The sequence below is a fragment of the Talpa europaea genome (genome assembly GCF_964194135.1).
Source record: "Talpa europaea genome assembly, chromosome: 6".
In the NCBI taxonomy this organism is placed as follows: Eukaryota; Metazoa; Chordata; class Mammalia; order Eulipotyphla; family Talpidae; genus Talpa; species Talpa europaea.
The window spans coordinates 95,582,424-95,607,053 of record NC_140072.1 but is presented as its reverse complement, the minus strand read 5'-3'; the positions used below and the strand labels follow the sequence as shown (position 1 = coordinate 95,607,053).

At 37.5% G+C, this 24,630-nt stretch overlaps 1 protein-coding gene across 1 annotated transcript in view; it reads left to right on the top strand.

The window, feature by feature from the left end:
• TNFRSF19 (TNF receptor superfamily member 19) overlaps positions 1-24,630 on the top strand; it is a gene marked incomplete at both ends in the record, with an annotated part of 74,555 nt that overhangs the window by 40,025 nt on the left and 9,900 nt on the right. Inside the window, one exon of the mRNA XM_084235959.1 lies at positions 24,012-24,176. Coding sequence (XP_084092085.1) covers positions 24,012-24,176 — 165 coding nt within the window. The remainder of the gene's footprint in view (positions 1-24,011; positions 24,177-24,630) is intronic.

Below are 24,630 nucleotides of genomic sequence, written 5' to 3'. Positions count from 1 at the left end.
TCACAATTTTATTGAAAAGCAACTTGAGGGCCTCCCTTGTGGCACAAGGGGTTGAGCACAGCAATGTGAAGCTATCTGCGGCCTCTGCAGCACAAGTTTGATCCCCGGTCAGGGAGCTATTCACATGGCGCAGCAGACCTCTCCTGACTCTCCCGCTGCTCTCTTCAGCAGTGTATTTCAGTCAGTCTGCCTGTTCTGTTCCCCACTCTGTCTCTGGTGGATCCTCTCACCCCCACACCTCTGGCCTGTACCCCAGTTCTTGTATGCATAAATAAATAAATCTTTTTTTAAAATCTTTAAAAAAATTTTAAAAAAAGGAAAGCCACTTGAAATCATCATAGTCAAGGTTGCTTATGTGGAAACCAAAGAAACAGAGATTGACTGGATCTTCAGAGCTTATTACTAGAGGAATAGCTTTTTTATTCCAAATAGCTTTGGAATCCATCTGTTTTTTTATGGTAACCATTGCTATGGCAAGCCACACCAGCCATGGTGGAGGGAAGGAGAGGAGAGGGTAGTGCCTAAGAGCAGAGAGGCAGATGCTGCAGGAGGTGAAAGTTCCTGCAGTCTATCTCGGAGGAGCTAGAAACACTGCAATAAGAAGCCACTAGAGCTCGAAACACACTGAAATTTTGTGCCATTTAGTATTGAGCAAACAGACCTGTCCATCCTAATGACTGAGCCTGAGATTTTCTAATACCATTCAGTACAACCATTATAGTTTTTGTTAGTATTGTGGATCCAGAAAAACAGTGGAGGATTAAAAAAATTACATTTCCTGAAGTTTTTTAAGAAAGCAGTAATATATTTTAAAATCAGTGGAGAAAAGTCAGCTATAATTTTAATTGTTATGTATGAATATTAACTCTTTGGGGTATTTATCTTTCCTGAACTCTAGTTTGATTAAAGCTATAGATGTCAAAAAGTCTTAAAAGTCTCTTAAACTTATGTGCTTTACACGCGTTCTTTCAATATGAAATTGCTAGATATTAGTAAGTCCTTAACTTTGCTCCAAATAAAGAAAAGAAAAGGAAAGGAAGGAGTAAATGCCTTCACTGAGTCAGTTGACAATGTCCCTTGAATCTGGACTGGCTTCTAAGAGCACTTGTTTGCCTGTGACAGTCTTGGGAAGCAGGAGGTTCTGAGCTAAGGGTGCAGGAGACCAGAGTCTTTGATGCAGCCTTCCAAGAACAGTAGCAGTTGATTTTTTTACCCAAACAGCTATAAATTTAACTTCTCTAGCCTTTATCTTCTTTCCCTTTTAGACATTTAAAGCCTATAAGCTGGATTAAATACTCACGGAGAAACAGGTTATGGTTTTTAAGGACCATCACTAAATTAAAAGAATGTTAGATTAAGTGCAATTTATTACAAAAACATAAAATTCAGCATGCCTGTTTCATTAAGTCGTGAACTTTTACAAGTGGAGCAGTGATTTGTGTGTGTACCCATTAAATGCTCTTAATAAATAAATGTGGAAAATGGCCATCTAACAGCATATGCCAAAACCCGTAATGAACATACTCAGTTTAAGTTTTTGGTCACTCTCTTTGGTACAGTAGAGCTACTTGGGACATGAGCTCATGGTCCTCAGTGGGCCCACATTCTGAAGGGGACTAGCATGTGTAGCCTTGGGATGCTTCTGTCTTTAAACATGGGTGAGTGTGTCTCTTTCTACATCAACTACTTAGGAAGGGGGTTTAATTTAAGAAAAGCATTTTGAAGAGTGAAAAGAGAAAGGAGCATCAGGAAAGTTTTAAATAGCAAACATTTCTTGAATTCTAGAAGGTACCTGACACTTCATCTGCCTTTCTCAGCAGTAATTTTCTATGATGTGCATGTATCATCTTTACTTTCCAATCAGAGAACCATCTGATGAAAGAGTAGACAGGATTCAAACCCAAGTCAGTCAGTGTGAGAGCACAAATGTACCAGCTCAATATGGCCTCTCTATACCAAGAATAAGAGAGTCCAAAAATGATTTTTAAATTAAGAAAAAAAATTGGGAGCTCTAAGTATAGTTGAGTCATCCTACTTGAAAAAAATAGTGTACATTAACTCAAAGGTTGGAATAGGTATTACAAAGTAAAAAATGGAAATTTAGAAATCAATTATCAAACAGGAATTCATTTTTGTAAGGTAGTATCCCAGTTCACATTTTAAAAACATTTTAACTGCTATACTTATTTTAACCATCTTGAGAAACTACTTTAAGTATTATTCATGAAAGCTGTTTTGATATTATGAATCATGTGACCTTTTACTTAAATATTCAAGAACCATATTTTCTTGATTACTATACAACTATAATTAAAGAGAGGAAATAGATATTTTTAACTGTGGCAAAATAATTTTTTGACAAACTATATTGAAATGTAGTTGATGTACAAGAAGTTGTTCCTATTTTATGTACAATTCTGTGAGTTTTGACAGGTGGGCACACCTGTATAGTTATCTCCCTACTGAAGATGTGTCAACATTTCTGTCATTCCTGCAGAAGGGAAGTGATTCTTTTAAGTGATGACTCGATCTGGCCTCAGGAATTCTCTTCCATGAACTGTCTTAAAGATATGGCTTGGACATCTTTTTGTTCTCTTACATTTTTTAAAATTTATGTACTGCATATGTTAGTATTTTTCTATCAATGTTTCATTTTCTATCAAGAAACCAAAGGGTTATAGTATGGAACATTGAATCTTATCTTTAAATTGGTATCTGTAAACTCTTCAATATCAAACTTTAAAAATGTATTGAAAGTCAGTCATTCCTAGGAAACTTGCCTGTGGGCATAGGAGGCATACTTTTCTTTAAAATGAGACAAATTTCTTTTTTAAATTCCTGGCATTACCATTTAACTCAGGAAGAAGGTCAGGGAGTACTTTTCAAGTGCCTAATCCTTGCCTAGATATCACAGCAAGTGATTCATAAAGATACCTCCTCAATGTTATAATTTATCTGCAGATCCGTTTGTCGTCTCACTCATTGACAGATGTAGCCTTCTGTGAGCACCAATGTGGGCTCACATCATTTGGGACACCACAGTAAAACACACAGAAGAAACTCACAGTGTTCAAGGTGTTGACCTTCTCCACTCCAGAGCTAGGGGTATGACTTAAATACGGTGGTCAGAGAAGTCCTAAATCAGGTGACCCTAGGACGGGCCCCCGGAGGAGGCCTGGAGGGAGCGAACTGGGGACAGTGTTGGAGCAGAGGCTGGAGTCTAGTGAATTGGTGGATGGATCTGAGGAAAGGGTATTGATCAAGTAGGGCTTATAGGCCATTGTAAAGGTCTGGTCTTTTCGCAGAGATGGGAAATTCACTAGACGAATGACATGATCTGACAGGTTATGAAAAGATTGTTCTGGCTACTGTTGAGAACAGGCTTCAGGGGCACAAGGGAAGAAGAGGAGGCTAGTTAAACACAATATTTTTAGCTGATTCAATAAATGTATGCACTTTGAAGAACAGGCTTTCCACCTCTTTCTCAAGAGTTAATTATTAGTTCACTGTATTTAATGAATTTTAATTAATTTAATTTAAATAAATTTAATTTATTTAATTATTAGTTATGTATTAACAAAATAACAACATTTATTATATTTCACATACTGACTGTGATGTCAAAGAAAATTATAAAAAAATAGCATTTGGTTGATTTTTTTCTAAACTTGGGCAAAACACAAAGTGGGAAGGCACTAACTTAAAATCTTACATCCTCATAAATGTTTACTTTATTTTCAGCCTGGGGACACAGCCAAGAATCTGAAAAATAAAAAACTAAAATGCAAGTAAAATCAGGGGGGTTTCTAACCTCTATTACCTGAAAGAATCCTCACACAACTACCTCATTTGATCATCCCAAAACTAACGCAAACCAGTATCTACTTGATTTTTTCTTGGATTTGTTCACTTAATCTTCATTATAAAGAGGGCTTGATTTCCTAAAACCTAACTTTCAAATACGTTCTTTAAAACTCTCTGTGTCCCATTTTCTTCCTGTACCAAATAATTATCTAATAATTATAAAAGAGGAAATCGAATCTGGGTTGAATTCCAGAATCAGCCTCATGTTTCAAGCCTTAAAGAAAGTGTGCTCTTTCCCATCTAACCCAGTTTTGTTCTTTACCATAAGTTCTGTCAACTTTGAAAATATAAATTAACTAATAATAGTGTTAATTCTGATGTAATAGGAAATAGCAAGAAACACTATAAATCCAGTTTTTCTTTTCAGTGTAGACCCAGCCATATTCAACTGTGCATAGAATTACATTTTTTTTCTTACTTGAACATTAATGGGCAGAAATATTTGAGTTTTATCATCATAGAATAATTTCACAGAAGATTACTTTTTAAAATACTGCAATGAGGTAAATAAGAATTATCCACTTTACTAATAACAGGGAGCCTGTGAATTATAGGATGCAGGGTCCTTAGGCAAAAGTATTCCTAGCTCAACATTGCCTTCTTTGAAGATGAGGTAAAACATGAACAAGGTCATGTTTTCACAGGGACATGGGTCCAGGACTTTACATGGAGCCTGGCACTCAAAGGGTTAAGCAGAGTCTCTGCTCAGAAGCTGGGAGGGCAGCCGCCCAAGTTTCATATCTTTGTTTCAATTCCCAGATGGCAATCCTGTCTGTTAGTTCCAATTGAAGCAAAACTATTTTTGAGCTTGTGTATCCTTCAGCACAGATGTTCAAGGCCATAATAATGTGTTGGTTTTTTTTTTTTTTTTTATGGTGTCTTTTCTGTTTCTTAGGGTAGAAGTTTAAAAGCTTCTTTGTTTCATCAGTCAAATAAACATAGCAAGAACTTATAGGACTGTGGGATAATAAAAAAACAGCTTTGAAAGCAGGGAAAAAATCTTCTACTTTATCATATTTGCAGAGAAATATTATAGACAATCTGCTGCCATTTTGTGGCTTATAATTTTTTTCAGTGTTAATTATGGTGTTTATGGTAATTAAAGTACCAAACAGTTATACCTATAATCCACCAAGTGCCAAAGAGAATCTAAAGTAATGAGCTGGCTCTTGGCATAACTGGCTTTCTCTGAACAGAACAGGCAGCAAAAGGCTTCAGTCAATCTGAGGTCTGAATCCTGGACCATGAGGACTGGTGTTCCCTCCCCTTACCTCCCTTCCTCCTTCCCTCCCAACCTGGCCTGCCCCTCTACTGTGATAACTGCTTTCTCTCTCCTTCTTTCTTCTTTTCCCCTCAAAGGCAGGTATGATAAAATTTGGGCTACTTGATTCTAGTGAGAAACAGCTCTCTATGCCAAGTGATCGGAAGCTAGATTAAGAAGCAGAAACCAACTTAAGGCACGGGGTCCTTACCTAGGATTTTCTCCCCTCCAGGGTTAGTTCTACAACTCCTGGTTAAATTTAGAGATCCCCTCTGACCTCCAGCCTTCAGATCGCTCCCTTACTGCTTCCCATGCCTTCCTGGGTGCCTTTCTATCTGTGCCAGCCTAAATCCATCCATCCCCCCAATGCTCCCGTACCAATTTCCTGACACCTTTGCCCATGCAGCCTCCTATTGCCCTTAGCCCAGTCCTATACATGGGCTGCTAAGTATCCATAAATCCTGTTTCCCTTTAGTTTTATTGCCCCATTTCTGATAGTACATTCTATGACATACATATCTTGAAGAGTAGAATACATTTTATCTTGTTGTCCTCTAATTTTCTTTTGTCTCTGCCTTATAAGGTTATTCAGTGACTTATAAATACAGTTAATTTTCATTATCTGAATGGACACATTTACATTTTGTATAAGAAGATCCAAAACCAAATTTAAATAAATTAAAAAAAAATAGCACTTCCTGTTGAAAACACTCAACAATGACTGAGTAACCACTCAGCTATTGGTGCCCTTGGGTAGTGACAGGCTGAGACACTGGTTAGTGTCTCTCCCCAGCAGCGAGGCTGTTCTTAGCCATATCCACACCCTGAATATAGTTGTCCTCCCTTTACTCCCTGGGGTCTCCCTGCCAGTGTTGGGGAGCAAACCATGAAAGAGTATGCCTCTGAGAGTCTGCACTTTGTCTTTATTTCATTGGCAGCTCCCAACCAATAGTGTGTGGTTCAAACAAAACAAGTTACTGTGGTGGATTTGGGTAACATGGCAGTGGTCTGCATTTCTCAGCCTTGGCTGGACGCAGGCCAGGTAATTGAGGAGTAGATGATAAGACAGAACCAAGGTAGCGACTATGGGGAAGGAGAAGACGAAAGAGATCCAAGTATTTGGAAAGATGATTTTCAAAACAGTATACACTGCTGGTTGTAAAAGGATATGCTAAAATCATTATTTTTCTAGCAATTATAATACAAAGTACTTATTATTGCAGTCAGGATGAATGATGAAATGATGATGATGACTTTTCATCTTAGGACCAAAACAAAACTATATTGGCACAATAACAATGCTTTGTAGTTAAGTTGTTAAGCACTGTCATCTTATTTTATAGTCTTAGACAACATGTACATTGGCCTAATACCCCTATGTGGCAACACATAGAGAGGTGGAGAGAGTTCTGAGTGGTGTGGCCTTAAAGGAGAAAAAAGCTTGATTGCCCAAGAGATTCTGTGAAAACATTCTCTAAGAGGTCATTTATTTAGCTGGAGGAGGTTTACAATGGAAAATAACGGTCTCAGCTGGACAGAGAACCAAGCCCATGTTTGTACACACCGAGTAGAGACTTTGGTGACTTCTGCCTCATTTTTTGAAATCAACTTTTATATCCGAGGTCAGTTATTCAAGTTAGAAAATGTAGCTAGCTGTGTTGATGAGCATTAGAAAGTTCCAAATTTCTGCTTTATATCATGCCGGCACCTTATTGCCAATTAATGCTATCAAGATTTCTTTTTTGTTGTTGAAATAGCACAGCATTATAACAGGTCTGGATCACTGAGAATCAACATGTGTGTATCATACATAAAATTCACAACTTAAGTCCTGGTTCTGTCTTCCTCCATACCATCAGCCCCTTTGTCCCAGTTTACCTGCCTTCTTCCTCTTCCCCTTTTGGTAACCCCCAGTGGTCTTATAGAGCAAAAGTTTATTTTCCTTTTTAATGTAATTTATTTTAATTTTTAAAGCCAGGAAAAGAGGGCAGGCTAAAAATAATATACTTGTATAATATACTTGTATATTGTATACCGTTAATATACTTGTAACATACATGGACTAGTAAAGGGAGGCTCCTGTCTTAATTCTTTTTAAAATGTATTCTATGATCCTTCAGAAACAAAGTGCTTGAATTGTCAACAACCAGTGCTTCAGGTTCTGGCAACATCTGTCTATATCAAAGCCCCAACATAAAGAGTAGGCCAGACCTTTGGAGTGTGTGTTTGCCATTTGAATTCTCACTTGATAAAATCAGACCCTATAAACATAACTTTAATGTGCTTTAAATATTTGAGCTGTTTATCACTGGAGCCTGCTTGATATTATATATATATGTGTATATAAATTATATATAATTAATATATATTATATATAATATACAGTTCAGTTTAAGCATATATTTAAAAGTGCAATAAATATATATATTATTAAATATATATTTATATATTATATTAGTTATATATTATATATAATATGTATTAATTTGGATAGTTCTTGCTACCTTTTTCTGCTTTAGCAATAGGTCTAATTAAAAACTAATAATTAAAAATTTGATGTTACATTCTTATCTTATTATCATAGTATTCTATCATTACCAAACTATTAACTTATTTCTCTCTCTCTGAGAAATGATTTAAAACCACTGACTTCCCTTTAGATTTTCTAAGAGCAGAATAAAGTTGCAGATAAAACCAATAAAGAATAGATAGACCTGTTGTTTAAAGAAGTTTCCTCTTTTCTAATTGCATGCCTCTGCTGTTATAAGAAATTCAGTGAATTGTTTTGATGAAAACTTTGCAGAATGCAGTAAAGGACTTGGATTCATTTAATGGTGTTCTTAATTTTAAGATTAAACATCTCTTAAAATTTTGCATCTTTAATGCAAAAGGTAATAATGGGATAACTGAAGCAATTTTAGAATATTGATTATAATCATATATTTTTAAATGTTTTGTAACAGAGAGTAACATATCTTAATAATCTTAAAGAATTTATTGTTTAAATGACTCCATGTAAGCATGTAAGAATAAATGTAGATGTGAAGGGCATTTCAAAGTGCTTTTAATTTAAGAATGGCTAGCATTACATCCCTCCTTCCAGTTTCAGGGAGGACATTTTGTATTTTTTTCATAGTTTTCTCCTAAAAATTATGGTAACAGGTTGACAAATGACAGTAAAACAGTGATGGGCAGGTAACACAGGGGAAAAAAGAAATTAATCAAGTTAGATTTACAGGATGAAGAAAGTTCAAAGAACTTTCATGAGATTATAAGAGTCTCCTGCTCTGTACTGTCCTAAAGAACATTCATCCCATAATGCCACAAATGGAGAGCTTGTCAGTGCCACTGCATTATGTTATGAATTTCTTTGGTTCCAGGGATACCATTTCAGCTTTTACATTTCACTTTATTTACCCTCAGTGCTTAGCCCTTGGATACAGCTTGGCTAAGTTTACTTCTTAGGGATGGGCTCTGCTGATAATAAAACTGTATTAGTGAATCATGGTACTAATACTAGAGAAAGTTAGCTTGGGGCCACTTTGGGGTTCTGTGTTGATTCACTTGCCTTTATATCATGAAAGTACTGCTTATTAGGGCAGTGCCCCCAAGGGAACTTGAAAGAAGGACTCAAGCCTAGAAGTTGTGTTTATAAACAAATGTTACATTGTTCAACAAAGCAAAGACATTTGCATAGCTGTTCTGCTTTTGATGTGCTCTAATTCAAAAAGGGAAATCAGTAAAAAATGGTATCTGGCACTAACTTGGAAACTCAGCACTCTGAGCATGTTTGAAAACTGGTCTGACATGAACTTTTGTTTCTACATGTGCACAACTGGCTGCCCTAGATACAGATGTTAGAAGATAATCTGGCCAATGTTTACCATTCTCAGGTAATGGTAAACAGAGATGTCAAGTGGAAGGGGAAAAAAAAAATATATATATATATATGTGTGTGTTAGATATTATATATATCTCAAAATAAGGTCAGAATGACTCCTTAGGGAAAAGATGAAAATTCTAGTATATTCTTTCTGGCATCATTTGAAACAAATACTTTCTTAATTTAATCTTGCTTGGGTAAAAAATTGTGTTTAAGTTGTGATTATTATTATAAACTCCCACTGAGTTTTGCTTTTTTCAGTCAGAATATGACATCACATTCTGAAGTCACAAATCGGTTTCCCTTTAATTCTCAAAGATTCATCCAATAATAAATTTGTAGGCAGCTACAATGGACAAGTTTGTCAGTTTTTTAAAAAATCACAAATCTATTTCATTTTCCTCTGAAGTGTTGGAATTTGCTTTCTGTAACTAATTTCCAAAATAGAATATCTGAATGTAGCCTAGTTATTTAAGATTTAGAATTTATCACATTAAGCTTTGATTTCTACTTTCTTGAAATGCTTTCTTCTCTAGACTTCCTTGACACCGTCCCTGCTTGTTTACTTCTTGTCTCAGAGGCTGGCTCCTCTTCCTTCTTCTATCAGATTTCCTAATTTCAAAGAGTAGCTGGGTACTGTCCAAAGTCCTTGTCTTTATCTGTACTATACCTGGAGGTGATTTGAGCTTTAGCTATTACCAGTACACACATCATGTTCTCATTTCTCTCTCCAGTTACAGTCCCTCTTCCATTTTGTTCTTATACCTAGCTATCAGCTCAGTATTCCTTGTGGGTAGATAATGTGTGTCACAAACTTAACATTTCAAAACTGACTTTTTGTTCCTCAATACTCTGCATTCTACCCTTACCAAATCCACTGCCCCTCAAATTTTCACCATCCCAAAAAATTCATAAATGGTACCATAATTTACATAGTAATTGACTCCCAAAACCTAGGCATCATCCTTGATTCCATCTTCCCTTGCACTAGACTCACCCCAATATATCCAATTGCACTTATAACCAGTGTTTCTCAAGTATAACCAGTGGACATCTTCATAGCTGTAATCTTTCCAGTGTCATTATCATCATCATTTTAACACCCAGTCACTTCTCACTCATCTCTTGACCTCCATCTCTCACTCACCTTCCCCCAGCAGCTGGTCATCTTTCAAAAGTGTAGGTCTGAGCATGTCACCCTCCCTGCTTGAAACACTACAGTCACTTCATGTTATTCTAAGGGTGTGTGTAATGAAATATATATAACATAAAACATGCCATTTTTCAGTGTACAATTCAGTGACATTAATTAGAATCACCATGTTGTGTAGTCATCACCACTATCTAGTTCCATAACTTTTCATCACCTAAAACTGAAACTGACAATTAAGCAATTATCCCTAGTAACTAATCTACTTTCTGTCTCTATGAACTTACCTATTCTAGATATTTCATGTAAATGGAATTATAGTGTTCAAGGGTTTGAACAGCACACATCTATTGCAGATTTTTTTGTAAACAGGTAAATTAACAGTATCAACAGGGCCTCCCTGGTGGCTCAAGAGGTTAAGCATTGCACTATGAAGCAATCCACAGCCTCTGCAGCACAAGTTCGATCCCCAGCCAGCCAGAGAGAAACCCACATAGTGAAGCGGACCTCTCCTGTCTCGCCTGCTGCTCCCCTTAGCACTGTGTTTCAGTCAGTCTGCCTGTTCTGTTCCCCACTCTGTCTCTGGTGAATCCTCTCAACCCCCCATCTCTGGCCTGTACCCCAGATCTTATATGCATAAATAAATATTAAAAAAAAGTATCAATGAACATAGCATAGCACTATTAATATATTTACATTTACTGCATGGGGTGGGGAAGGTCAGTAGACTGTTTAAGGGCCAATTGTATATCAATATTTGCCCTTTAATGACTGACTTATTTCACTTAGCATAATTTTTTTTTATGATTCGTCCTTATAGCATGTATCAAATTTTCATTCCTTTTTAAGGCTGAATAATATCCAATTGTATGTATAGGCCTCATTTTTGTTATCTAGTCATCTGTTGATGACTGGGTTGTCTCTGCCTTTTGGATATTGTAGAAAATGGTACTGTGAACTTTGGTATTCAGATATCTATTTGAGTCCCTGTTTTCTGTTCTTTTGGGCCTATAGCTAGGAGTGAAATTGCTGGATCATACAGTAATTCTATGTTCACTTTTAGAGAAACTGCAAATTATATTCTTCAGAAGCTGTGACATTTTATATTCCCATGGATAGTTCATATTATTCCCTGGTATTATTACTGTTGTCATTACTGTTACTATTTTCATCATCGTCGTCATCCTCCTAGTAGATTTTTGAAGTGGTGTCTTATTTTAGTTTCTCTTTGCATTGCCATAATGCCTAATAATGTTGAGTATTTTTCCTATGCTTTTGGCTATTTGTATGTCTTCTTTGAAGGAACTCAATCACTTCACCTATTTTGTAATTATTTGCCTTCATTGTTGAGAAATGTGGGAATTCTTTATATATTTTGGATATTAAACATTTACCAGGAATATGACTTTCAAATATTTCTCCAATTCTGTGGGTTGTAATTTTCTTTTTTTTTAAGATTTATTTTATTTATACAAGAACCAGGGTACAGACCAGATGCATGGGAGGGTGAGAAGAATCACCAGAGACAAAGTGGGAAACAGAACAGGCAGACTGACGAAATATACCACTGAGTGGAGCAGTGGGCGAGACAGGAGAGGTCTGCCGCGCCACGTGGGACCTTCGCCGGCCGGCGGGGATCGAACCGGTGCTGCTGAGGCTGCGGACAGCTTCACGGTGCTGCACTCAACCGCCTGTGCCACCAGGGGAGGCCTGGGTTGTGATTTTCATGTCCGTGAGGATGAAGTACAAAAGTTTTTAATTTTGATAGGGCCCAACTTAGCTCTTTTTCTTTTGTTGCCTATGTGTTTGGTATATATTTATGGCACTATTGCTAAACAGAAGGTCATGAAGATTTTCTGTCATGTTTTCTTCTAATAATTTTAGTTTCAACTCTTAAATTTGGATCTTTAATCCATTTTTGTTAATTTTTTAATATGGTACGAGATAGTGTTCAATTTCTTTCTTTTGCCTGTGGGCATCCAGTCTTCCCAATATACTTTTTAACCATTGAATGGCCATGGCACCCCTGTCAAAAATCAATTGCCCATAGATATTTTATTTTTATATTCTCAATTCTATTTCACTGTCTATATGTCTGCGTGTCCATTCCAGTATCATACTTTTTTGTTACTGTAACATTTATTGTAAGTTTTGAAATCTGGATGTGTGAGCCTTCAAACTTTGTGCTTATTTTTCAAGACTGTGTTGACTATTCAAGGTTTCTTGAACTTCTATATTAATCATTGGACGGTTTGTTCATTTTTGAAAAAACATACCATTGGGATTTTTATAGAGACTGCCACAAATTTCACATATCACATAGTCATCTTTTTTAAAAAATTATAATTTATTTTTGCATAGAAGAATGGTGAAGGCCAGAGGTCCAGAGTGTGAGAAGATTTACCAGGGACAGAGTGGGAAGCAGAACAGGCAGATCTACTGAAATACACTGCTGAGGGGAGCAGCAGGCAAGACAGGAAAGGTCTGCTGAGCCATATGTGGGTTAGCTCCCAGGCCAGGATCGATCTCATGCTACCATGGTGGGCTGTTGCAGTGGTAGAGCTGAGACTTAAACTGTAGGCCACCAAGAGGCCCTATATATTGTTATCTTAAGAATAGTCTTCCAATGTATGAATATATTATCTTTCCATTTCTGTAGGTCTTTCAAAAATGTTTTGCAATTTTTCTAGTATATGTTTTGCACCTCTTTAAATTTATTCCTAAGCGTTTAAGTATTTTTGATGATATTGTAAATAGAATTGTTTTCTTAACTACTTTTTAGATGGTTCACTTATAATTGTGTTTATTTAGTGTATAAAAATGCAACTGAATTTTGCATGTTGATTTTACATTCTAAAATTTTACTGAATTCATTTATTAAACAGGTTTTTTGTAGAATTTTTAGAATTTTCTACATATAAGATTATGTTTTGTGAACAGAGGTAATTTTACTTCCCCCTTTTCAATTTGGATTCCTTTATTCCTTTTTCTTGTCTAACAACTCTGATGAGGACTTCTAGTACTATGTGGAATAGAAGTGGTAAAAGTGGGCATCCTAGTCTTCCTGATGTTAGGTAGAAAGTGTTCAGTCTTTTATCATTGAATATGATATTAGCTGTGGATTTTTTCATATAAAATCATTATCATGTTGAGGAAGGTACCATTCCTTACTAATTTGTTGAGTGTTTTTATCATGAAGGGGTGTTGAATTTTGTCATGTACTTTTTCAGCACAATGTGGTTTTCCCTACCACTTTATTATATATTTCATTGATTTTTGTATGATTAATCATCATTGCTTTCCTGAGACAAGTCTCATTTGGTCATAGTCTAAAATCCTTTAATATGCTACTGAATTTGATTTGCCCTTATAAGACTATGTTTGCACCTACATTTATAAGGGATTTTGATTTGTATTTTTACCCTCTCATGCCGTTATGTGCTTTTGACATCAGAGTAATGTTGGCCTCTTAGAGTGAGTAAAGAAGTGTTCTCCACTTATTGGGAAGAGTTTGAGGAGGATTGATGTTAATTCTTCTTTAAATATTTGAGAGAATTTACCAATGAAGACATCTGGTACTTGGTTTTTCTGTACTGGAAAGATTTTGATTATTTATTCCATCTGCTTACTTGTTACAGGTTTATTTTGACCTTCTGATTTTTTGGTCAGTCTTTTTATTTTGTATATTTCTAAGAATTTGTCTAGCTCATCTAGTTTATCCAGTTCTTCATAGTATTCTCTCACAATCTTTTAATTTCTATAAAGTCAATAGCAATATTCTCTCATTTCTGATTTTAGAAATTTGAATCTCCTCCATTTTGTTCTTAGTTAATAAATTTTGTTAGTTTTGTTGCTCTTTTGAAAGAACTTTTTGTTTTACTAATTCTCTATTGTGTTCTATTTTCTGCTTCATTTATTATCACTGCTCTGATCCTACTATTTCCTTCCATATGCTAGGTTTTTTGTTTGTTTCATTAGCTCTTCTTTTTCGAATGTCCTATAGTTGAAGATTAGGTATTTGCTTTAGGTCTTATTTTTTAACATAGACATTTACTGATACAAATTTTTCTCTGAGCACTGATTATATTGTATTATATAATTTTTGGTTTTGGTTTTTGGTTTTTGGTTTTGTTTTTTGTGGGACCCTCGCCGGTGGCCGGGGATCGAACTGGCGCTGCAGAGGCTGTGGGAAGCCTCGCAATACAGCGTTCAACCACTGCGCCACCAGGGAGGCCCGTGTCATGTAATTTTTGATTCTGATGTATTTTTTTTTAATTCATCTCAAAGTATTTTCTAATTTCCTGTGTGATTTCTTCTTTGACCTATTGGTTATTTAAGAGTGTGTTATTTAATTTCTGCATATTTGTGAATTTCACAGTTTTCCTTCTGTTGATTGATTTGTAGTCTCATTCCACTGTGATTGAAAAAGATGCTTTTTTGTGGATTCAGTTTTTTAAAATTTTTTGAGACTTGTTTTGTACCTAATAATATGGTCTATTCTGAAGTATATTACACATGTTCTTGAGAAGAATATATTCTACTATCATTGAATTCTATTATTCTTAGACTAGAACTCTTTCCTACGGTTTATAAATCTCTACATGGATTGACCCTGCCCAGTTTGTCTGGTATCATCTTCCTCCACTATTCTCCTGGTTCTTGCTCAGAAAATATTTTTATTTCCTGATTCATTAACTTAATGTTTTAGTATGATGATAATGCATCTTTTGACAGTATGTGGAATAATTGCTATGTATCTTTATGGAAAGTTTAAAAATATATGGAGAAAGCTTATACATGTATGTCCATAGCAGCATTGCTTGTAATTACCAAAAAAATGGAGACACCTATCACCTGATAAATGCATAAGCAAATATGAATATGCATACAATAGAACATTGAGTCATAAAGAATGAAATTCTGATACATACCATAACCTGGATGAATCTTGAAAAGATTCTAAGTGAAAGAACCCGGACACAAAAGACAACATAATATTGTATGATTTCATGTATTTGAATTACCCAGAATCCAGAATAGGCAGATTCATCGAGACAGAAAGCAGATTAGGGTTTGCCAGGCAGTAGGGAAAAGAAGGACTGGAAAGTGATTGCTTAATGAATATGGGGTTTCTTGAGGGGTGATGAAAATATTTTGGAATTAGTGGTAATGATTACACAACAGTGTGAATGTACTCGGCATCATTAATGATAAATTTTATGTTATGTATATTTTACAATAAAAAAATACAGTTCAGTTTAAACATGTATTTAAAAATGCAATAAAAATGCCCACTTTGGAGTAAATTTCTATCGGTTATTGAAAAACCACATAGTTCTAAGACCAAAGTCTAAAATGAAAAATAGTAAATGGTGAAGGCTCACTCTAACATTTATTCAGTATTAGAATGCTTGGTATAAAATGGGGGAAAAAAATCTATTTTGTTTATTGGCAGGCTCTTTTGTAGTACATCTGGAATTCATATGTTGAGCTTACCCCATAGATATTTTTGTTTAACCAGTTTAGATTAACAAGATAAAGCTTACACCCGAGAACTATATTCTTGCCTCACTTAAGATTGCAAAGAGCTCTTTGTTAGTAATTTTTTTATTAAAAGCTATGGCTAGAAGTAGATTCATCAGGTTTTAATTTTGTTAAACTTTTATTCAACATGGGCGTTTTGTTAGTGGTGGTGGTTTGGGAAGAACACAGAAAAAATAGTTTATTGAAATAAATTTAATAGTGAAAGCTATATTTTAGTGAAAATTATTATAAAATGTCAAAATAGTATATTTATGTTCCAAAAGTGTTACTTGATTTTCATGTGCCATCATATGCTCATCAACAAGTAAAAATGCTCATATTTCCAGTTAAGTTGGAATTTCCAAAGTAATATGTCATATAGTAGTATTATTTTCATGTGCTAAACTCTCTGATGGAAACATAGAAGGCATTAGTGAAATCTTAAAATAGAAACCCAGAAAGAAACCGTAATTTATACGTTGTGTTCTTCCCTTATATATTATTTGATACTCATCATACTAACCCATATAGACCTTTAAAATAACACTTAATTTTTTTAAATCATATGTTCTATTTCACTGCAATAAAATGCAATAGCCTCTTTAGTTTGGGGATAAGAAAGACTGAAATTATGAACCTATATTTATATTTTAAATTTATATTGTATATACTAGCTGATTCCTTAGAATTTACTGTTCTGTACAAAATTTGAATGAATAATCCTTCACATTATATTTTTCCTCTAAAAGATTTGAAAGAGCATAGACTAATTTACTCCAAAAACACATTAATTCAAATTTAGATCAAACTATATAATGGTTGCTTGAAATAAAAAAAATATTTAAAGATATGTATAGACTTCTTTATCATAAGACACTTACTATAAAGGATTATTGTTACACTTAGAAAGTAGGGGACTGACCAGTTTTAGAAGTTTGGGTATGGTAGCTGTGATGATATTGATAATTTCAAGTACTTCAAAATGATTATGGGTTCTTTTCTTTAACAGTTCTTTAGATGCTCCTGTTAGTGTTGGGGAGGGCATAAGAATATAAGGTTATATGCCTAATTTGATAAAATTTGCAATGTAATCAATTCCTGAAATTGATACCAAAGCAGCAACTTTCATTGAAGAGGTGATTGACCTCTCAAAGATCTCCCCATTTTTAGCTTTTGGTAATTCATTATAAATCAGCCTCCACTATAAGTGTAGGTAACTTATAGTTAGTTAACTAGTTAATTAAGATTATGTATAACTAAAATCAGATCCCTTTGTGTTGAGTCCATGGAGTGCTAATTAAAACTGACTAGAGAAAGCTAAATTTTTGTTTCATATTTATTCTGAAGTGTTATATACAATAATTCCTTGAGGCTTGTGGATTGATAAATCTAAGCAGCCCTTGTTATTTCACCCATAATCAAACTAATATTATGTAAAATGAGTGCTTACAAAAGAAGCGATTTCCATCTACACTCTCTACATAGCCAGAGGTAGAAGGATTTAAGACACACATAGTTGACATATCTCATCTCATTGACTGGCCATTTTCCCATTAAGCAAGATTTTTGTAATAAAGAGGATTTTCTGGTTTCTTTCACAAGCATTCATTCATTCCATCACTTATCAAATATTTGCCTGGCACTAACTATGTTTCAGGAAGTCTTGTAGGTGTTATAAGCAAAACTGACAAAAATCCTTGTGCTTGTGGAACTCATATTTTAGTAATGTAATTGGTTGAAGGCTAAATTGTTATAAAAAAGAGCATCCAAAACATTTTCACCTAAGAAGATAGATATTGCCCCTCTTCAGTTTTGTGACAGTCCACCCAGTTCCTACTAGAGGAGCTCAACCAGATGTCATGTAGAGGCCACTGGCACTTTGCCAGCCTTGGACATCTTCCTCATCTATAGGACCTAGACTGGGCTGCTGCTCATCCAACTTCCAGCCCACGGCAAGTAATTTTCCCCTAAGTGGGAGGACAGGCAGCTACTACATTCTGCACATCCCTCCCCTTCTCCATTGATGCTCATTTAGATAGATCGTCACACCTGTCTGCAAAAGAGGTGGAAAATGTGACCTTTTGCTGGGCCAAGCTTAAACACAAGCCAGGTGGGTGTATTTGGGAAAGCAGAGTAAGATCTGTCACTCCCACCATAGAGAAGAATGACCCTGAACTGAACAAGTTTAATTTATAAGTGCCAGGCAGGAAAAGAAAGCAGGGGTGAGGGTAGGAAGCACTGGGGTGAGACTGCAATTTTAAAGAATTTGGTGGGGAAGCCTCACTGAGTAGGTGACATTTGAGGAAGGACCTACAAGAGCTGAGGTCCATGTATCAATCTGAGGAAGAGCATTGCAAACAGAGATAATGACAAGTAGGAAAAATCATTGGTATCATGGGAATAATAGCTCATTTTTTGGACATGTTTAATTTAAGATGCATTTCCTTTCCACTGGAGATATTTAGTAGGCGATTGGAAATATGACTCTAGTGTTCAGGAAAGTAGCTGACACTGGAAATAGAGATTTCAGAGTAGTGAAATACAGCATTCTACTTAACCTGATTATTTACTGTAAAGGCCAAGTCATTTCTGTAAGTAGAAGTCAGCCAGACCACAGAAAAATCATGGGACTTTTAAAGTAGATTTGTCCAGGTGTGTGTGGAAGTGAGTTCTGCAGGCGCTCATCTGCTCTAAGAGATCTTGGCCCCTCCTGGTGGATCTTGGTGTCTGAATAATAAACCATGTTGAATCTTCTCCGTGAGGAAGCCAAGATCCAGAGTGATGCAAAATGTCATTCATGGCCAGGGTGGAGAGAGGTGAGACCTGGATTTTGGAGGCCTTTTCCCTTCCTCCCAAGCCAGTCCTCCCTCGCAGGGCCTTTTGTTCAGAGTATACTCTGGGAAGAAGGATCTTTTGTTTAGCACATTTTTTTATATTTTTTTCTTTTTTTTTATTTTAACATTTATCCTTTTTTTAGACAATATTTGCTTCTCTCCACCCCCTCAGATCGAGTCCCCATAGAATTTCCTTCCCCAAGGCACCCATGCACCATCACCACAGTCCCCTGTGTTTAGCACATTTTTAAACATAACCTGCTAGGAAGTTGAAGTGGTTAAGCAAGTAGGGAGATCATCGGAAGAGTTATGGTTATACAATGGTGGTGGACCAGAATAGCTGGGCAGAATGCACACACAGCTTCCAGAAGCTGCCTTTCCATATTTTGTCACCTCTATAGTTTTCTCTCCTCTTCTTCTAGTGACACTCAGCGCCAGCTACAGAAATGCTTGTTCATACACTGACATGCAGACATCATGAGCCCCATCCACTAGGGCAGACCATCCACTAGGGCACTGACCACTCTCAGGGCAGTTGAGCACATGTGGAATGGGCTTCTTGCAGCCTTGAGTGGGTCTGCTATTGAGAAAGCCCCGTGATCTCTGGGTGACCTGGCTGACTTCTCTCTCCAGGAGCATGACCTTCACATAAACAGTATGAACCACATTCTGTTATCATTACCTGGCAGAATGTTTCACTGTCTTGGAAGCTACATGCATCCACCCAACAGTGTGCAAAGCTTCAGAGAGCCTGATTCCAGTTCTCACGCTGTCTCCATTTTGCCATGTCCTTGAACAAGTTACTCAAAGCATTGTTTTTCTCATCTATCAACTGTTCCGAGGATGTAATCACTGCCAATGTGTGAGCGATGTGAAGCTCCAAAAGTGCCCACAGAGGCAAGCCTCCACATTTCACTCAGCTCTCTGGCCCGTAAATGAGGTCCTAATTTGCATCATCTGAGATGTTCCTGCTCTGAGACTTGCATGACTCGTCAAACTCCACACAAACCTCTCCAACATCTTTACCTCTTCAGCTACACTCTGAAGCTCCTCAGGAGCTGGCCATTTTTAGATCTGCACTGCTGCATATGACAATTATACCTAAGAATGACCAGCCCATTTCCTATAAAAAGATGTTTTGCTGTATTCTCATGAAATTGTACATATCACAAGAATCAGGACCGTGGTTTCCAGAATCCTGCTTTCTATGGGAACACTCTGAAGTGCTGTTTAAGTTAAGATACATTTTATTTATAGTGTCAAAACTTGAGGGGTAAAACATGTAATTTTCTTCTTTATCTTAAAATGCTACTGCCTGGGAAATACACAGAGAAGCAGCTGACTGGGAGTACTTTCCTTTAAAACTGATGTTATCATGACAACTCAGTACCACTGACATTACAGCATTATTGCTTTACCTTGGAGACACATGTCTTAACAAGACTTACGTTTTGCTTGGGGGCAATAAACCCTGAGTCACAATCCACCAAATCAAAAATAAAATCCCCCATGTGGAGGTACTTTTTTCTTATCTATAAATTAGAAGCAGTTCCTTTCATGTGAAGGCAAATAAGCTAACACATTTTAGAAAGACTTAATAAGCACTTAAAGGACTCTAATCTTGATCTTACTTAAACTTGAAATCCCTACTCTTAGTGAGGTTTTTCTGAATACTGACTATTATATTGATGCGCCTAACTTAACAATCAATAGTTAGGAACTTTGAGATCTTCAACTCGAATATGTATTATGTCTCATTTTCATGACAGCTTTTGCTAAAGCCTAATACTGAGTTAAGGTAGGATGATGAAGCTAAGTCACCTTTCTCACAATGTAAATGAGGTGTCAGTTTTCCACAACTTCACCATTTTGTCCAAATAAGTAATACTCTTCTCTCCCATGTAACTTCCTTTTCAAATGTAGCATATTATTTCACCAGCATAGGATGTAAATTCCTATGCAGTTATTTGTCAGTGTTTATACATTCTTTCGTGAATATCTACTGATTAAGAATATCTCAGATTGAAACTTAATCTCTATCAGGTTAGGGATGTAATTTAACATACTATGTGATAAACCTTTAATATGTTCTACTTGATTACAGTAAGCCTATATATTAATTGATAAAATATTTCTTATGAATATTAGACATTTTTAGAAATCAATACCCTTTAAAAATCTATAATTGATTATTATTCTTATTCATTCACGCCTGAGGCATGTAGCTGATGTGTCTCTCCAGGTGGCAAGAAGAAAGTTATTAATGTGTCCCAGAATCGTTGATCCTGGAATTCCTGGTATTCATGGAATACCTGGAATTGTTGAGCCTGGAATACCAACATTCATTGTTACAAAGTGATCATTCCTGCTGTCCTATTTTTGTGATTTCATAATGTTAAACCTAAAGTGTCTCTCTCGTTCTAGTCTCAAGTACCATAAACCATCTTATGGGGCTGAAGGTGGGGGAGATTGCAGCCAGGGACAAGGAAAAAAGTACCAGGAAGTATAGTCCAGTTCCAATTAAATAGTTGACTTGCATATAGTTGCCATGTTGCACAAATAATGATACAAACCTTTAATCACTAGTGTTGTACTAGCTACTACAAAAGCCATTAGCCATACATAGCTCATGAGGACTTGAAATGTGGTTAGTCCAAATTAGGGTGCACTCTCACTATGAAATTCCACCAGACCTTGAATTTTTTGTATGAAATAGAGAATTCAAAATAATGTCACTACCAATATTATGTTGAATAAATGCTGAAATTATAACATTTTAAGATATATTGGATTAAATGAAATAGATTAATTTTACCTTTTTCATTTCCCTTTTTTCGTGTGGCTTGCAGAGAGCTTAAAATTATGTTTCTCTCAGGCCATAAAGGGCTGGAGGCACCCTCAACAGTGGGGGAGCACCCTCTGAGCAAAGGCAGTGAGAAGAACTAAGGGAGAAAGCCGGCTTACCTCCATCAGGGGGCAGTCGGCCAAAGGAAGATGTAGTGGCAGGAAGATGGGTACAGAGTAGGTCTGTGATCCAAGCAGGTGGGTAAATGAGAAGTCCTGGAGCCCTCGGTGGCTTTTTCAGGCTTTCGTTGAGTTTACCAGGTACAGAGCAGGCAGGGGGGCGGGGGGGCAGGAGGCTGGCAGGCCTCCCAGGCCCCCGGCGAATCTTCACTCTTTCTGGGCTCTCTGGCGTTTTTTCGAGGTCTCGGTCTCTCCTGCTGGTCCCGTTCCGTGCTCCCGCTTGTTCTTCTCATTCTCATTCTGGGCTTTCTCTTTGCTGGTGGTTCCATTCCTCTGGCATCCCGTGATGCCACCCTTATGAGCCCAGTCTCTCAGCCCAGGTGTACCCACCTATGCATGCCCACACCCCAATCCAGGTGCCCGCCATCAGGCATGCATTCAGGACCTCAGGGTTCCATCATCAACCCTAATACAGAAGGGCAGAAAAGCCTGACAATCATTTACCCTACAGAAGAGAAGGTTGCAGTGCTTCTCAAATTCTCAAATTCTTTTGAGATTGAGCAGGATGTGAAGTGACTCCACTGAATATACATTTCTAATATAAATGAGTTTATTCATCACAGCGCCCTCAAGATAATTAAGCTGCTAGAGACAAGCACCATTATTCCAGCAATTGATGATTCTAGAGCACTAAGTGCAGAGCCAGTTCTGGGTGCTTTACAGGAGAACATTCTCAGCCGCAAGCCTAGCGGTGCTGTTGTTACCTTCATCAGACACTGTACGGGCAGGACTGGACACAGTGCAGGTTTCCTGATCCAGCAGACCGGGTAAAGGAAGAGTCAGAGTCCTTAGTGGCTTTTTTGCAGGTCTTTTTAGTGGGATTTACCCAGTACATGGCAGGCAGGGATGCTGGGGGGCCGGGAGGCTGGCAGGCCTCCCAGCCCCCAGCAAGTCTTCACTCTATCTGGACTCTCCGGCCTTCTCTCAGCTTCTGCTTCTCTTGCTTCCCTCTCAGCTTCTCTTTCAGCTTCTGCTGGCGTCCCTGTGACGCTGCCCTTAAAAAGCCCAGTCTCAGCCCAGGTGAATCCCATCTACCTATGCCCACACCCCACTCCAGGTGCCCGCCATCAGGCATGCATTCAGGACAAGGATCCATCATCTATCCTGATGGCGGGAGGGCAGAAAAGCCTGACATTTTTCTTTACCCTACAGACACACATAGGTGTGAGACTCAGTGAGGCTCAGTTATTGATTCAAGGTCATGCTGTTAGAGGTTGTTCGGGACCGTGGGCTCTAGTCTCTCTTTGCCTTTAATCAGCCTCTAAAACAGAATCTTTTTCTCCACAGCAGTACAAGTCATCTCCAAAACTTAGTGTTTAGTTCAGTAACTTAACAGCTAAGGCATTAAGAAATGTTTACTGTCTCAGAAATTGGGGTCTACCCTAAGGTCACTGAATGATCTTTCCTTGTTTTTCCCTAAACATGCCCCCCCCCAAAAAACAAACCTAAGTTCAATTGACTTTAAAATAAATATAGTCCAGTTCCTATTAAATAGCAAATATTAAGTAGCTATTTGTAAAGCAACCAACCCATTCCGGGCAGGTTTATGAACGGTTCTAGCAGCCACATGCTCTTCACTGCTGTTTGTAGTCACCATTCTCCTCCGTGCACTCCACTCCTCTACCCTTAACACCGCACTCCCACCACACCGCACTCTGCTGCACTGCCCTTATAAATCAGTCTCTTAGCTCAGATGGACCCACCTACGCATGCCCACACCCTACTCCTGGTGCCCGCCATCAGGCATGCACTCAGGACTGCAGGGTTCCGTCATCCATCCTAATGGCGGGAGGGCAGAAAAGCCAGATAGCTTCTACCTTACCCTACACTATTTTATACTAAACACTGTACCAAAGTACTGAAGAGAAAGATAAAGATGAGAAATTTGCGGCCTCCCTGGTGGTGCAAGGGTTAAAATCTCAGTGCTATCAAGCTATTACAGCCACTGCAGCATGAGTTCAATCCCCAGCTGGCCAGGGAGCAACCCACATGGCACAGCAGACCTCTCCTGTCTCGCCTGCTGCTCCCCTCAGCAGTGTGTTTCAGTAGATCCTCCTGTTCTGTTCCCCACCCTGTCTCTGGTGAATCCTCTCACCCCCCACACCTCTGGCCTACACCCTAGTTCTTGTATGCATAAATAAATAAAAATAAATCTTTAAAAAAAAATGAAACTCCAGCTTACAAACAATTCCAGTCTAGTGGACGGAAAAGCACATTCCCACAACTCAGTTTGTTGAGGGTTGTGTATCCATGGTGTTGTGGAAACAGAGGATTGGCACATGCCACACATGGTAGGAGAGTGTTAGTAAAGAAATCCAAGATGTGAGCCATCTTTCATGGGGTGCCATTTGGGTTCCTCAGGTTTTATTTATATTCAAAGAAGGCCATTGCTAAGGTACTGCCCACTTCTATGTAAGCACTGCTTCTCCTAAGTGGTTGAGAGGGTGCTTACTCTGTTCCTGTGATTTTCAGGTACCAGCAAGGTCAACCTCGTGAAGATCCCGTCCACGGCCTCCAGCCCTCGGGACACAGCCCTGGCCGCAGTTATCTGTAGTGCCCTGGCGACTGTTCTGCTGGCCCTGCTCATTCTCTGCATCATCTATTGTAAGAGGCAGTTTATGGAGAAAAAACCCAGCTGTGAGTTTTAATCTCTTTTTCTTAGCATTTTGGTGAAGTGTGCTTATCATCATTGTTACTTGATTGTTCATAAGAGACTTGACTAAGCCAAGAATCAAGGAGTTGTGAGAGGGATAAAGGGAAAATGGACTTCACAGTTGTCTAGTCCCAAGAGGCACAGAAGGGGCACTGAGGGATGGCATCACTTTATTGAGACATTGAAAAGGCAAGAGATGTCCTCGAGTCAGCAGGCAAAAGTGAAAATCATTTTAAGTTCGGGTAATATAAATTCCCTGCCTTTTGAGCTTTCTTGACAAATTATTTCATATCTGTACCTTTTTGTAAAAAGAAATATTTTAAAAGGTGGATGATAGCTATCTGTAAAAATACAAAAGCTTTCAAATGATACTGGTCTCATTATGTTAGAGACTCTTTTAGAGAAGAATCGTGTTCACTGATAATTCTCCTCCCACTT